Source organism: Schistocerca gregaria, chromosome 4 (assembly GCF_023897955.1).
Source record: "Schistocerca gregaria isolate iqSchGreg1 chromosome 4, iqSchGreg1.2, whole genome shotgun sequence".
NCBI classification, from domain to species: domain Eukaryota; kingdom Metazoa; phylum Arthropoda; class Insecta; order Orthoptera; family Acrididae; genus Schistocerca; species Schistocerca gregaria.
This window is the reverse complement of record NC_064923.1, coordinates 658,753,764-658,769,808: the sequence shown is the minus strand read 5'-3', so window position 1 is coordinate 658,769,808 and position 16,045 is coordinate 658,753,764. Positions and strand designations below refer to the sequence as shown.

The 16,045-nt window shown below is 44.0% G+C and overlaps 1 protein-coding gene across 1 annotated transcript in view; it reads right to left on the bottom strand.

Annotated features, from left to right (window-relative positions):
* LOC126268026 (juvenile hormone esterase-like) overlaps positions 1-16,045 on the bottom strand; it is a 530,118-nt gene that overhangs the window by 272,809 nt on the left and 241,264 nt on the right. The window contains exon 5 of the mRNA XM_049973445.1: positions 5,501-5,686. Coding sequence (XP_049829402.1) covers positions 5,501-5,686 — 186 coding nt within the window. The remainder of the gene's footprint in view (positions 1-5,500; positions 5,687-16,045) is intronic.

Sequence of the window (16,045 nt, the reverse complement as noted above, 5' to 3'; positions counted from 1 at the left end):
TTCTGTTCCTTTATCACCCTCTTTGGCTGCCCTTCATATTCTTTAACTCCCCATACATCTGGGACAATCGTACCATACATGGGTCCCCTAATTCCTTACCACCTTCACCATTAACTTCAGGTCAAATTTCTTCAATCACCAGACCATGATGCCTACACACCCTATCACTATAATCATTACTAATACTATTACACATCACTGTATCCATTACATCACCATGGTGGTTTGAAAATTTAATAGGCCCTAACCTATGTCCCACCCCAGTATGGGCCATCACTGTAGCTGGGTTCCGTTTCCCTCTCGTGACTCCCCTACTGTCTGATAACCTTGGCTATTTCCTCTGAAATTTCCTCGGCCTCGGCTTCTTCCTCTACCTCTAACATTTACTTGGTTCACTCTTCCTATTGTATCTTGATTCTCATGATGACCATCTACATGCCTGTTTTCATTAAATGAACAGCCCACTTGCCACCTATCTACATCCCTCACTCTGTTCAGAAAATCTTTAATAGTATTAACATTTCCTATCAACTCACATCTTCTATTAGGAGGCAACTTCTCTATCAATACTGCTATAGTGTCTTTGTCACTCCATAGGCTGTCCAAATGTTTCAGTTTACTTATCGACTTCTTGCAATATTCTTTCATATTCTCCCTACTCCTCCTATCATACCATGGGGCCTTCTTAAAAGCTTCTATGTCATCACTTTATTTTTCTTTCGATAAGTACTCTTTCAAAAACGCTGACACAAAATCCTCGAATGTTTCATATTTTTCTGGTGCATCAGCTCCCCAATCTAAACCTTCTCCTTTTAAACAAGCACTTGCCCTCCTCAGCTTATCTTTTTTTGTCCAGTTTGTAGTAAACTGACCGCTCAAACTATTCACAAAGGACACAGGATGTACGACTCCGTTACGATCAAATTTTATATTGTTGAAACTACTCCCATCCTTTATCTGCACTACTATCGGTGATACAGTAAACTGCTTATCCTGTACCCTCTTTTCTAAACTCCCTATTCTATTCTCAATCTTAGAAGTGGTCTCTTTAATGTCTTCCACTTCTGTTTAGTTTTTTGCCTATATTCACAGAAAATTCCTTTGCAATCATCTTTAATTTCCGCCTTCCCTTTCATACATTTGGTAGCTTGGGCTTTAATGTTTTTATCCAAGCCTTCTACCTTTTCCTTTACACTGTTTTCAAATTTCTCCTGCTTCTTATTTAACTCAAACCCTGTCTCTCTAAAAGTCTCTTTAACATCATCTTTAAACGTCTCAAAATCTTTATTAACATCTGACATAAAATACAAAAATTTCTTTTCAAATCCCTCTTCCAATTCCTGTTTAAATCCCTTCAGATGTTGCTCAAACTTTTCATGTAGCCTTTTAATGTCTTCACCCATTTCTTTTCTAATAGCTTCTGTCTTGCCACCCAGTCCCTATTCTATTTCCTTCATATTCGTTAACAGCAATGCTACGCCTCCCATCTCGTCTACTTCTCTTTGGACACCCGATTCTAATTTAATGGCTGTCCCCATGTCTACTTTTTCCATAACAAATTCCGTGTCTTTTTCTTCATTTTCTTTATCTTCCCACATCTGAAAGTTAGCTACTCTTTCTTCCTCTTTGATCGACATATTGCCCGCAAAATTAAATACAGTTAACCCAAGCAAAACACAAAATTACTCTGTCAAACTCTGAACTTGTACCCGAAGACTGCATAAATTCGACGCGACAGCATTGAAACCATCTGTAAAGAAAGTGGTTCTCTGCTTCTGAAAATAAAAACCTTTTAAGTAATAAAACATGACCTATACAAGGATCTGACTACCCCTGTTAGTCATGGACGAAAAAAAATGGCATAGTCTTTGTCAGAACGTGCAGAATCTTATGTAGGGCCAATAAGACGTCAATTTTAATCTAATTATGGTATGCCAATGTTTATGTAATAAAAAAACAAATTAGATAATTCAGTACAATTATTATATAAATGCGATAAATAAATTTAACGGGGGCCAAATGAACAATTAAAGTCAATGTAATTCCAGTAAACCTGCAAAAGGAGACACCCAGCCGTGGCAAAACACTGTTCCCGTACTGTACCGAAAGCCTTCGATGAATTTTGGCCCTGATACGCCTTCCGACCACAAAAAAACGGATCACTGAACGTTGCTCTTCTTTGGTACAAATAGACAGCGGAGCAGCCATGATTAACAGTACGGCAGTGATAACGAAACTAACCTACCAGCTTGAAAATTGCAAAGATATAACAACAAATAAATCAAGCAAGCGTCATCAACGTAAAACAACAGCACTACCAAAATGAACAAAAATACTACTAAATTGCGGATAATAATTGACTAATTCTCGTATATACGTGGTGATCCGTTGATAATGACCGGGCCAAATATCTCACGAAATAAGCGTCAAACGAAAAAACTAGAAAGGACGAAACTCGTCTAGTTTGAAGGGGGAAACCAGATGGCGCTATGGTTGACCCGCTAGACGGCACTGCCATAGATCAAGGGGATATCAACCGCGTTTTTTTAAAAATAGGAACCCCCATTTTTATTACATATTCGTGTAGTACGTAAAGAAATATGAATGTTTTAGTTTGACCACTTTTTCCGCTTTGTGATAGATGACACTGTAATAGTCACAAACGTATAAGTACGTGGTATCACGTTACATTCCACCAGTGCGGACGGTATTTGCTTCGTGATACATTACCCGTGTTAAAATGAACCGTTTACCAATTGTGGAAAAGGTCGATATCGTGTTGATGTATGGCTATTGTGATCAAAATACCCAACGGGCGTGTGCTATGTATGCTGCTCGGTATCCTGGACGACATCATCCAAGTGTCCGGACCGTTCGCCGGATAGTTACGTTATTTATGGAAACAGGAAGTGTTCAGCCACATGTGAAACGTTAACCACGACCTGCAACAGATGATGATCCCCAAGTCGGTGTTTTAGCTGCTGTCGCGGCTAATCCGCACATCAGTAGCAGACAAATTGCGCGAGAATCGGGAATCTCTAAAACGTCGGTGTTGAGAATGCTACATCAACACCGATTGAACCTGTACCATATTTCTATGCACCAGGAAATGCATGGCGACGACTTTGAACGTCGTGTACAGTTCTGCCACTGGGCACAAGAGAAATTACGGGACGATGATAGAATTTTTGCACGCGTTCTATTTAGCGACGAAGCGTCATTCACCAACGTAACGTAAACCGGCATAATATGCACTACTGGGTAACGGAAAATCCACAATGTTTGCGACAAGTGGAACATCAGCGACCTTTGCGAGTTAATGTACGGTGCGGCATTATGAGAGGAAGGATAATTGGCCCCCATTTTATCGATGGCGATCTAAATTGTGCAATGTATGCTGATTTCCTTCGTAATGTTCTACCGATGTTACTACAAGATGTTTCACTGCATGACAGAATGGCGATGTACTTCCAACAGTATGGATGTCCGGCACATAGCTCACGTGTGGTAGAAGCGGTACTGAATAGCATATTTCATGACAGGTGGATTGGTCGTCGAAGCACCATACCATGGCCCGCACGTTCACCGAATCTGACGTCCCCGGATTTCCTTCTGTGGGGAAAGTTGAACGATATTTGCTATCGTGATCCACCGACAACGCCTGACAATATGCGTCAGTGCATTGTCAATGCATGTGCGAACATTACGGAAGGCGAACGACTCGGTGTTGAGAGGAATGTCGTTACACGTATTGCCAAATGCATTGAGGTTGACGGACGTCATTTTGAGTATTTATTGCATTAATGTGGTATTTACAGGTAATCACGCTGTAACAGCATGCGGTCTCAGAAATGAGAAGTTCACAAAGGTATATGTATCACATTGGAACAACTGGAATATAATGTTCAAAAGTACCTACGTTCTGTATTTTAATTTAAAAAAACCTACCTGTTACCAACTGTTCGTCTAAAATTGTGAGCTATGTGTTTGTGACTATTACAGTGCTATCTATCACAGAGCTAAAATAGTGGCCCAACTAAAACATTCATATTGCTTTACGTACTACACGAATATGTAATAAAAAATGGGGGTTTCTATTTAAAAAAACGCAGTAGATATGCGTTTGACCCATGGCAGCGCCATCTAGCGGGCCAACCATAGCGCCATCTGGTTTCCCCCTTCAAACTAAACAAGTTTCGTTCTTTGCAGTTTTTTCGTTTGACGCTTATTTCGTGAGATATTTGGCCCCGTCACGATCAATGGACCACGCTGTATACAGGGTGTTACAAAAAGGTACGGCCAAACTTTCAGGAAACATTCCTCAAACACAAAGAAAGAAAATATGTTATATGGACATGTGTCCGGAACCGCTTACTTTCCATGTCAGAGCTCATTTTATTACTTCTCTTCAAATCACATTAATCATGGAACGGAAACACACAGCACCAGACAGTACCAGCGTGACTTCAAACACTTTGTTGCAGGAAATGCTCAAAATATCCTCCGTTAGCGAGGACACATGCATCCACCCTCCGTCGCTCGGAATCGCAGATGCGCTGATGCAGCCCTGGAGAATGGCGTATTGTATCACAGCCGTCCATAAATAAGAGCACGAAGAGTCTCTACATTTGGTACAAGGGTTGCGTAGACAAGAGCTTTCAAATGCCCCCATAAATGAAAGGCAAGAGGGTTGAGGTCAGGACAGCGTGGAGGCTACGAAATTGGTGCGCCTCTACCAATCCATCGGTCACCGAATCTGTTGTTGAGGAGCGTACAAACACTTCGACCGTAGCACTCTCCATACAGTGATACAGTGACGTGGTCAACGTTGCCTTGTACAGCAGCGACTTCTCTGACGATGACATTAGGGTTATCGTCAACTGCACGAAGAATTGCCTCGTCCATTGCAGGTGTCCTCGTCGTTCTAGATCTTCGCCAGTCGCGAGTCATAGGCTGGAATGTTCCATGCTCCCTAAGACGCCGATCAATGGCTTCGAACGTCTTCCTGTCGGGACACCTTCGTCCTGGAGATCTGTCTCGATACAAACGTACCGCGCTTCGGCTATTGCCCCGTGCTAATCCATACATCAAATGGGCATCTGCCAACTCCGGATTTGTAAACATTGGACTGACTGCAAAACCACGATCGTGATGAACACTAACCTGTTGATGCTACGTACCGATGTCCTTGATGCTAGTACTGTAGAGCAATAAGTCGTATTCAACACAAGCCCCAAAGTCAACATTACCTTCCTTCAATTGTGCCAACTGGCGGTGAATCGAGGAAGTACAGTACATACTGGCGAAACTAAAATGAGCTCTAACAGGGAAATTAAGCGTTTCCGGACACATGTCCACATAACATCTTTTCTTTATTTGTGTGTGAAGAATGTTTCCTGAACGTTAGGCCGTACCTTTTTGTAACACTCTGTATAACCGTTGGCATTGTAGCGACTGAGACGGGCTGGGGTATTAGTTGAACGTGAGGGGCGGGGCTGACCTGCGGAGACGGGCGACAGCAGCAGCAGGTGTGCGGAGGCGGCGCCGGCGCTCTGCCCGCTGACGGAGAGCGCCCGCGGGTCGCCGCCGAAGGCCGGCGCGTGGCGGCGCAGCCAGCGCAGCGCCAGCAGCTGGTCCTTGAGCGCGTAGTTGCCCGGAGCCGCCGCGTCGCCCGTGCTCAGGAAGCCTGCGGGCAGAGAACGCTCTGTAGCGCGGCCCGGTTCACACCGGAGAGAACGCGAGTGGAGCACTCGTGTGAGTAGGGGAAAGTAGGAGAGGAGGCACTGGAGCCAGCAGGGCTGTTAGGCTGGGTCGGGAGTTGTGCTCGTATAGTTCTGACGGTAGAGCTCCGGTCTGCGAAAAGCAGAGGGCCCAGGTTCGAGTCCCTATCTGCCACACGGTTTTAATCTGCAGGAAGTTGCACGGGTGAACGACAATTGAGGGGTTTGGCGCAAGAAGGAGGCAGCTCCACTTTTTGGCTCTATTGAGGGAGTAGACAACAAATTCATTATATCTACTGACGGCCTTGAGAGAGCCAGTTCTGACAAAACTCTACCATCTGATTAGCAAGATGTACGAGACAGACGAAATGCCCTCAGACTTCAAGAAGAATATAATAATTCCAATCCCAAAGAAAGCAGGTGTTGACAGATGTGAAAATTACCGAACTATCAGTTTAATAAGTCACAGCTGCAAAATACTAACACGAATTCTTTACAGACGAATGGAAAAACTAGTAGAAGCCGACCTCGGGGAAGATCAGTTTGGCTTCCGTAGAAATGTTGGAACACGTGAGGCAATACTGACCTTACGACTTATCTTAGAAGAAAGATTAAGGAAAGGCAAGCCTACGTTTCTAGCATTTGTAGACTTAGAGAAAGCTTTTGACAATGTTGACTGGAATACTCTCTTTCAGATTCTGAAGGTGGCAGGGGTAAAATACAGGGAGCGAAAGGCTATTTACAATTTGTACAGAAACCAGATGGCAGTTCTAAGAGTCAAGGGGCATGAAAGGGAAGCAGTGGTTGGGAAGGGAGTGAGACAGGGTTGTAGTCTCTCCCCAATGTTATTCAATCTGTATATTGAGCGAGCAGTAAAGGAAACAAAAGAAAAATTTGGAGTAGGTATTAAAATCCAGGGAGAAGAAATAAAAACTTTGAGGTTTGCCGATGACATTGTAATTCTGTCAGAGACAGCAAAGGACTTGCAAGAGCAGTTGAACGGAATGGACAGTGTCTTGAAAGGAGGATATAAGATGAACATCAACAAAAGCAAAGCGAGTATAACGCAATGTAGTCGAATTAAGTCGGGTGTTGCTGAGGGAATTAGATTAGGAAATGAGACACTTAAAGTAGTAAAGGAGTTTTGCTAGTTGGGCAGCAAAATAACTGATGATGGTCGAAGTAGAGAGGATATAAAATGTAGACTGGCAATGGCAAGGAAAGCGTTTCTGAAGAAGAGAAATTTGTTAACATCGAGTATAGATTTAAGTGTCATGAAGTCGTTTCTGAAAGTATTTGTATGGAGTGTAGCCATGTATTGAAGTGAAACATGGGCAATAAATAGTTTGGACAAGAAGAGAATAGAAGCTTTCGAAATGTGGTGCTACAGAAGAATGTTGAAGATTAGGTGGGTAGATCACGTAACTAATGTGGAGGCATTGAATAGGATTGGGGAGAAGAGAAGTTTGAGGCACAACTTGACTAGAAGACGGGATCGGTTGGTAGGACATGTCCTGGAATATCAAGGGATCACAAATTTAGCATTGGAGGGCAGCGTGGAGGGTAAAAATCGTAGAGGGAGACCAAAAGATGAATACACTAAGCAGATTCAGAAGGATGTAGGTTGCAGTAGGTACTGTGAGATGAAGAAGCTTACACAGGATAGATTAGCATGGAGAGCTGCATCAAACCAGTCTCAGGACTGAAGACCACAACAACAACAACACAAAAAAAGGCCCCTTCGTTTGGTGCAAGAAAGAGGCAGCTCCACCCACTAGATTCAGAGAAATTGCCTCGTTCTTCCCCCAAACAATAGCAGGAAGGAGATAAGAGTAATGCAAGAGTCGGCAAAAAAGCATTTGCGTCACCTTATGGTGTGTCCAGAAAGTGAGTGGAAAACAACACAAAGCAACTTTCTTCTGACGGATCTATCACACCAAAACCAGATGGTAGGGGAAAGCATAATACAAGACCCAACAAAATTCCAGATGAAACTGTGCAAAAGATCCATTGTCATATTGACAGTTTCCCTAGGCGAGAATCGCACTGCAGTCGACGAGACAATGGCAACAGACAGTACTTGCCTGCCGACCTCAGTATCAAAGCAGTGCATCCTTTGTACAGGGAGAAGTACCCCGAGTCTCCAGTAGAATATGATTTTTACTTACGGTACTTCAAGACATACTTTAACTTCCGATTCGGGCACTCAAGATCGGACACGTGTCAAAAGTGTGACAACATACAAAAGTAACTGAGTGCCTCTCCTATCTCAGATGAGAGACGTAAGGAGCTCCAGGATGCCAAGCTACTTCATCAAAGTCGGGCGGATTCATTTTATCAAGATATTAAAGGCAAGATGGCACTTGCACAATGTAATAATGACACCGAGATGTTGTGCTTCGACTACCAACAAAATGTGCCTCTCCCCAAAGTTCCTTCAGGGGACGCATCTTATAAACGCCAGTTGTGGGTGTGTAACTTTGCGATTTAGTCTGGTAAGACTGGAAAACATTATTTTTATCTCTGTGATGAAACCATCTGAAAAACACACCCAATGAGCCAATAAGTTTTATACATCATTACATCGACCACGTTCTAACAGATGATATCAAAACACTTTACCTACTTTCCGATAACTGTGTCTCACGAAATAAAAATCATTCGTTAACGCAGTACCTGCTTCACCTTGTGCAAAGCTGCCGCTTTACGAAGATCGTTCATCGATTCCCAGAACCGGGCCACAGTTTTATGCCATGTGACAGAACGTCCGGTAATATAGAAAAGTGTTTGAGGAAGATGGAAAGAGTTTTTCTTGCAGTGGACTATGCTCGCATTAAAAGAAGAACCAACCCCAAATTTCATGTCACTGAAGTGGACCAGAGATTTATTTTCCACTTTCTTGACACGTTGAAGACATTTTTTGTAAAGGACCCTTACGTATCATTATCGAACAAGAAAAGAGGAAAATATTTAATCACTAAGAACAAAATATTCCTCTATAAACAGGCATACATAGGTAAAGGGATTATTCGATGCAGTGCGACCGTAAGGATGACTTTCTTTGATAATGCGCAAATTTGCAACCAAGGACCTGCGAGTCTCATAACAATGGACCACCTTTATCAAGCTTATGATTGTCTCCTCCCGCTTAAAGGCCAAAAGTTTAAAGATCTCAAAGAGCTGGCCAGAAAGTATATTGGGCAAAACAAAATGTGGTTTTACGACCGGTTGACGTCAGATGCTTCAAACGATCCTGAGGTGACTGAAAGACTGTTATGCCAATAATGCTGTACTTTCTTTATTAGTAAATGTTTTTCAAACTGAAATATGGTTAATTATGAATAAAATGGTCCTACAAAGAGTTTTTTATTTCGTTTGGAGCAAAACGGAGGCAGCTCCAAAATTCAAAACTCTATTGCACGTACTTGAGTGCATGCATTTGTATGTATTCTCGTCAGTAGTATTAGATACCCCATAACCTAAAACAAGGCTGACAGTATTTTCGTTTTGGTGAAAACTGAATTTTTAAAACGTTTTTTTTTAATTTGCCACAAACTGGAAAAAGTGGAGCTGCCTCCTTGCACCAAACTCTTCAATTCTTTCTGTGTTTACGGTAAGCGAGCACGAGTGAACACAATTAGGTCTTTACGCGAAACATTACGGAAAGTTTCCTTTTCCTCTGCTTTGGTAGTGGTAGCACAGTCAGCATTTGTCTACTGTTTTGCTAGGGATCTTTTCTGGTTGATACGAATGTGTCAGCGCTGGAGCGGTCTGAACAGAACGTAATAACTCTGATAGCTGAATGTAAGTATCGTGGGTGCTCGGGTGCTTGTGAGATCGAAGAGATCCACATAACAGAAAGAAATATGAATGACAGAACATTAATGAAGCGCTCAAAGGTCAATCTGTGGACTTGAGAAAGACGATAAATTCAGAGATCATGTGCAAACAGGGTGACTAAGAACAGCCATTGTATTCCTTTTAATTAAAAAGGACAATCGCAATAAATTTCCTTGCAAGTAAACAAGTACAAATTTGTATCTGTTACGCTGATTACAAAGAAAAACGTGCAATAGATCTGATCAGTTTCGTTCCTTACGTTCGAGGTAGCTATAATTACATTGCTGACGTATCACTGTTACATTAGGGACACGCGGTAGTGAATAAAAATGATTTCATCATGATCATACTGTTTGCTCCTAACAAACTATGTTGCCGGCCGCGGTGGTCTCGCGGTTCTAGGCGCGCAGTCCGGAACCGTGCGACTGCTACGGTCGCAGGTTCGAATCCTGCCTCGGGCATGGATGTGTGTGATGTCCTTAGGTTAGTTAGGTTTAAGTAGTTCTAAGTTCTAGGGGACTAATGACCACAGCAGTTGAGTCCCATAGTGCTCAGAGCCATTTGAACCAAACTATGTTACGGATTTTATCAAGTTGTCAATATATTCCTCATACTTCCATACTATTATGATAGTGAATGTATGCATGTTCCACATCTCCTGCTAAATCACTGGATCGGTTTCAACCGACCTCGGTACACATGTGACTTACTGTCTGGAGAGAACCACTGTTGGGGTAAGAACCACCTACCTGCCGCGGGGGACGGGGGGGGGGGGGGGGGCGAAGAAGCGAACTCATGTCACTACGCACAGATAAACAGCCACAAAATGTTCGTCCAGTATTTCAGAACAAGAGTACTAAGCGATTGCAACCAACTTTACCGATCACGAGCTTCTAACTCAAATCCATAGAAGAATGAAAGCTGTGTACAGTGGTAACACTCTCGACACAGCAGGGTGCGACACTGGATTGTTCGTGCTTGTAATGAAGGAAACGGGTGGTGCTAGTCTCAGCGACTGTGTGAGAGCTCGGAGTGGATCGCTGAAGCCAAAAATTTTCGAGGTCATGCCATCAGTAGGCACAGTCATGTGTTCTGGGATGTTCCAGGTGCGGTGCATTTGAAATTCGTGCCTAAAGGTACCGCGAGACTCTCAGAAAACCGAAAGCACGAATTCGAAGAGTTTGTCCTCTCGTGGAGCACTCTCTCCTTGAGCATGACAACGGCAGACCACACACGAGCGCCGCGACATTTGCAACAATTCGATGCCTTGGGTTCAATTTCATCGATCATCGTCCATACAGTCCCGACTTCATCGCAGCCGATTTTAATCTATTTCCAAAACTTAAAGAACGCCACAAGCTGCAACACTGTAGAACAGTGACCCGCATATAGAATAAATTTCCTTTAATTTACGTCTATGGTCACAAACGTTTGGTTCACACAGTACCGGTTTCGGTCTACAATGACCATCTTCAGATCTGCAACAAATTTATGGGAACAACATAAATACATTCACAGATTGCCTACAGCTTAAAAACAATAAATGGACCATAATGCACTATGTACTAGGAACGATGTTTATTACTTATGTCATTATCTAGAATATTGGCACTTGAGCATATGTCAATTACTGTCTCATAACTCTTCCTTTTTTTAACAATCTGACTTTTGTCGTGTTCTGTTTCATTGCTTTTTATTACTGTAATGCCTTTTATACCTTATAAGCTCTTTCCAGACTCCAACGATTGTGTCCCCCGCCCCTTTATTTTAAGCTGTTCAATTAATCACTGAAAACTCGTGTATGCCTACTGTAGCGACATCTGGTGAACTTGGAACACAAACACCTTGTGGCTACTGTACGGCAGCTTTTTTTGAACAGTAGTGCTGCTGACAACATGACTCGTGCATCGTGCACATGCTGTTATTTATATATATTTTTCGACGCCACTATGGCTGCAGTGCATTAGGACACTGTTTTTATAAAACACAGGTATACTTCTTCATACTTAAAGCGGACAAACGCATATACACTCCTGGATATGGAAAAAAGAACACATTGACACCGGTGTGTCAGACCCACCATACTTGCTCCGGACACTGCGAGAGGGCTGTACAAGCAATGATCACACGCACGGCACAGCGGACACACCAGGAACCGCGGTGTTGGCCGTCGAATGGCGCTCTCTACGCAGCATTTGTGCACCGCCGCCGTCAGTGTCAGCCAGTTTGCCGTGGCATACGGAGCTCCATCGCAGTCTTTAATACTGGTAGCATGCCGCGACAGCGTGGACGTGAACCGTATGTGCAGTAGACGGACTTTGAGCGAGGGCCTATAGTGGGCATGCGGGAGGTCGGGTGGACGTACCGCCGAATTGCTCAACACGTGGGGCGTGAGGTCTCCACAGTACATCTATGTTGTCGCCAGTGGTCGGCGGAAGGTGCACGTGCCCGTCGACCTGGGACCGGACCGCAGCAACGCACGGATGCACGCCAAGACCGTAGGATCCTACGCAGTGCCGTAGGAACCGCACCGCCACTTCCCAGCAAATTAGGGACACTGTTGCCCCTGAGGTATCGGCGAGGACCATTCGCAACCGTCTCCATGAAGCTGGGCTACGGTCCCACACACTGTTAGGCCGTCTTCCGCTCACGCCCCAACATCGTGCAACCCGCCTCCAGTGGTGTCGCGACAGGCGTGAATGGAGGGACGAATGGAGACGTGTCGTCTTCAGCGATGAGAGTCGCTTCTGCCTTGGTGCCAATGATGGTCGTATGCGTGTTTGGCGCCGTGCAGGTGAGCGCCACAATCGGGACTGCATACGACCAAGGCACACAGGGCCAACACTCGGCATCATGGTATGGGGAGCGATCTCCTACACTGGCCGTACACCTCTGGTGATCGTCGAGGGAACACTGAATCGTGCACGGTACATCCAAACCGTCATCGAACCCATCGTTCTACCATTCCTAGACCGGCAAGGGAACTTGCTGTTCCAACAGGACAATGCACGTCCGCATGTATCCCGTACCACCCAACGTGCTCTAGAAGGTGTAAGTCAACTACCCTGGCCAGCAAGATCTCCGGATCTGTCCCCCATTGAGCATGTTTGGGACTGGATGAAGCGTCGTCTCACGCGGTCCGCACGTCCAGCACGAACGCTGGTCCAACTGAGGCGCCAGGTGGAAATGGCATGGCAAGCCGTTTCACAGGACTACATCCAGCATCTCTACGATCGTCTCCATGGGAGAATAGCAGCCTGCATTGCCGCGAAAGGTGGATATACACTGTACTAGTGCCGACATTGTGCATGCTCTGTTGCCTGTGTCTATATGCCTGTGGTTCTGTCAGTGTGATTATGTGATGTATCTGACCCCAGGAAAGTGTCAATAAAGTTTCCCCTTCCTGGGACAATGAATTCACGGTGTTCATATTTCAATTTCCAGGAGTGTAAATGTCAGTAGTACTTTTCATTATGGCCATTATTTAAGCTGTAGACAATCTGCGAGTGTACTTATGTTGTTCTCATATTTTTACTGCAGATCTGAAGATGGTCAATATAGACGGAAACCGGTAATCAGCAAACCAAAAGTTTGTGACCATAGACGTTCAAATGGCTCTGAGCACTATGGGACTTAACTTCTGAGGTCATCAGTCCTCTAGAACTTAAATCTACTTAAACCTAACTAACCTAAAGACATCACACACATCCATGCCCGAGGCAGGATTCGAACCTGCGACCGTATCGGTCGCGCGGTTCCAGACTGTAGCGCCTAGAAAAGCTCGGCCACTCCGGCCGGCACCATAGACGTAAATTAAAGGAAATTTATTACAGAACACCTTCAAGAACTTCACGTTGATAGTGATGACGTTGTGCAAACAGAGACGAGGTCTACAATGTCAAACATTCTACAGTGATGTTTGGTTTGCAGGGAGCTCAACTGTGCGATTATCAGCGCCCAGACAAAGTCACAATTATTATACAGTCCAATTTCTTTCACAGTCACGAACGATGATGATGATATGATGGGACAACACAAGCACCCAGTCCTCAGGCAGAGAAAAGCCCTAACCTGGCTAGGAATCGGACGCGGGACCCTGTGATCCAGAAGCAGCAACGCTAGCCGCTAGGCCACGAGCTTCGGACACATACTACAGTGATGGTATCAACAAACTCGTCTCTAGCAAGGAGAAATGTGTCCGTCGCCAGGATGACTCCGTTGAGAATTAAATGTGTAGACGTGAAGAACAAAGGAGTAGAATGTTTATAAAATTTGTTTCATTAAAAAAGTTTTAAGAGTTTTCACATAAAAAATTTGGTGGAACTACTTTTCAGGACGTCCTCATATATCCAGAATGTGCAAATGTATCGATATGGTTAAAAATTCATGGTGAATCCTTCAGCTGTTCACCTCGAATATCCCAAAACACTGTGAGCATGACTGTACCTGCTAACGGCATGGTCTTGAACATTTTTGGCGTCGTCGATCCGCTCCGAGATCTGACACACACGTTGAGAATAGCACCATCGTTTCCTTCATTACAAGAACGAACAACCCAGTGTCGCTCGCTGCTGTGTCGATACTGTACACAGCTTTCACCCTTCTGAGGATTTGAGCTGGAAGCACGTGACGTGTCCACCACGTTTATAGGCTATTTTTTTAAGGACTTTCTTGAATAAATCGGAAACCGCTGCCTCTAGTGAAAATTTTCCAAGCACAAAATTAAACTACATTTTAGTACTTTCCGAGCTGCAGCCGATGGAAAAATCGCAAAGTATTAAAATATTGTTTTAATGGTACAAAATTACTGATTATTGATAAGCGACGTGTGTTAATAGAAAATATTAAGCATATGCACCTCATCTAAGTACAGCAGAACCTTATTAAGGGGTTCTGTGGATGTAATAGTGTGGAGTGAAGGGTGAAGAGAGTAGAAGCGTGAGGGAATGTAGCTCCCCGAATTGCGGTCATGTATTTCCATCCTTCATAGGTCTGAAAATTGGAGAGAACGCATGCGAGCCCCAACTCTCTTTACCTAACTATGCCGAAGCTCACCTTATGAATCGTTGGTGACACACAAAGTGTAGACACTCACGTCGGGTGTTTATTTTTTTGCGGACTGCATTAACACTACATGGAATATACATCCAACGCAAGAAACCTAGGTGGACAGATTCTATGTAAATATCTTGACACTGTTCAACACAGATAGAGGGAAATTGATTCTTAGTCGTCCTAGATAGCAGCTGCAGCATTTTTCTGAGAAAAGTAACTCTACCACGAGTTCTGCTCGCTTTTCAATTTAGACAGACTATACCTCCGCAGAATTTTCTGCCCAGGTCTCTATGCGAGAAGGCAAAATAACTTCATATTGAGCTCGTTTTTGTGTAGTGGAATTATTTTAAGTTCATTGAGTGAGTATGTATTTACAGTTGTTAAGTGAGCTTTTACGTAAAATACCTTACTATGAGCAATGGCTGAAAAGTGTTTAATTTGTGTCATGTTGTCAGTGACCTATGTAGTGTTGGAGGGAAAGGGATTGGAATGGTAAATGTGGTACCTTCCTGCTCTCCATCATTGATAGCTTACTGTAAAGCCATGAAACTGTATTGGAGTCACTTTATGGTGAATTAATGAATGACCAGAACGTTACTGCACTTCTCTGACCATCAGCTGTGTTACAGGTAGACTGCACATATCCCTCCCGTTCAGGAACTGTTGGCGATTGTGCAGTGAGCTGGACTGAATGCAGCCACTCACCATACATCCACAGCTTATCTTGCAGTGTGGTTGCGAATATGTCCGATGGAATGGTACTGAACATGTTCAGGTCTAGAGCAGCAATTTTCTATAATGCATTACTTGCCTTACGTTAAAATATCTGAAGTTCCGCAACACCTACACTATGTGATGAAAAGTATCCGGACACCTCCAAAAACAAACGTTTTTCATGTTAGGTGCATTGTGCTGCCACCTACTGCCAGGTACTCCATATCAGCCCCTAACTAGTCATTATACATCGTGAGAGAGCAGAATGGGGCGCTCCGCAGAACGCACGGACTTTGAACGTGGTCAGGTGATTGGGTGTCATTTGAGTCATACTTCTGTACGCGAGATTTCCACACTCCTAAACATCACTGGGTCCACTGTTTCCGATGTGGTAATGAAGTGGAAACGTGAAGGGACACGTACAGCACAAAAGTGTACAGGCCGACCTCGTCTATTGATTGACAGAGACTGCTGACTGTTGAAGAGGGTCGTAATGTGTAACAGGCAGACTTCTATCAAGACCACCACACAGGAATTGTAAACTGTATCAGGATCCACTGCAAGTACTACGAGAATTATGCGAGAGGTGAGAAAATTTGGATTTCATGGCTGAGCGGCTGCTCATAAGTATATCACGCACTTAAATGCCAAACGACGCCTCGCTTAGCGTAAGGAGAATAAACACTAGCCGATTGAACAGTGGAAAAACGTTGTGT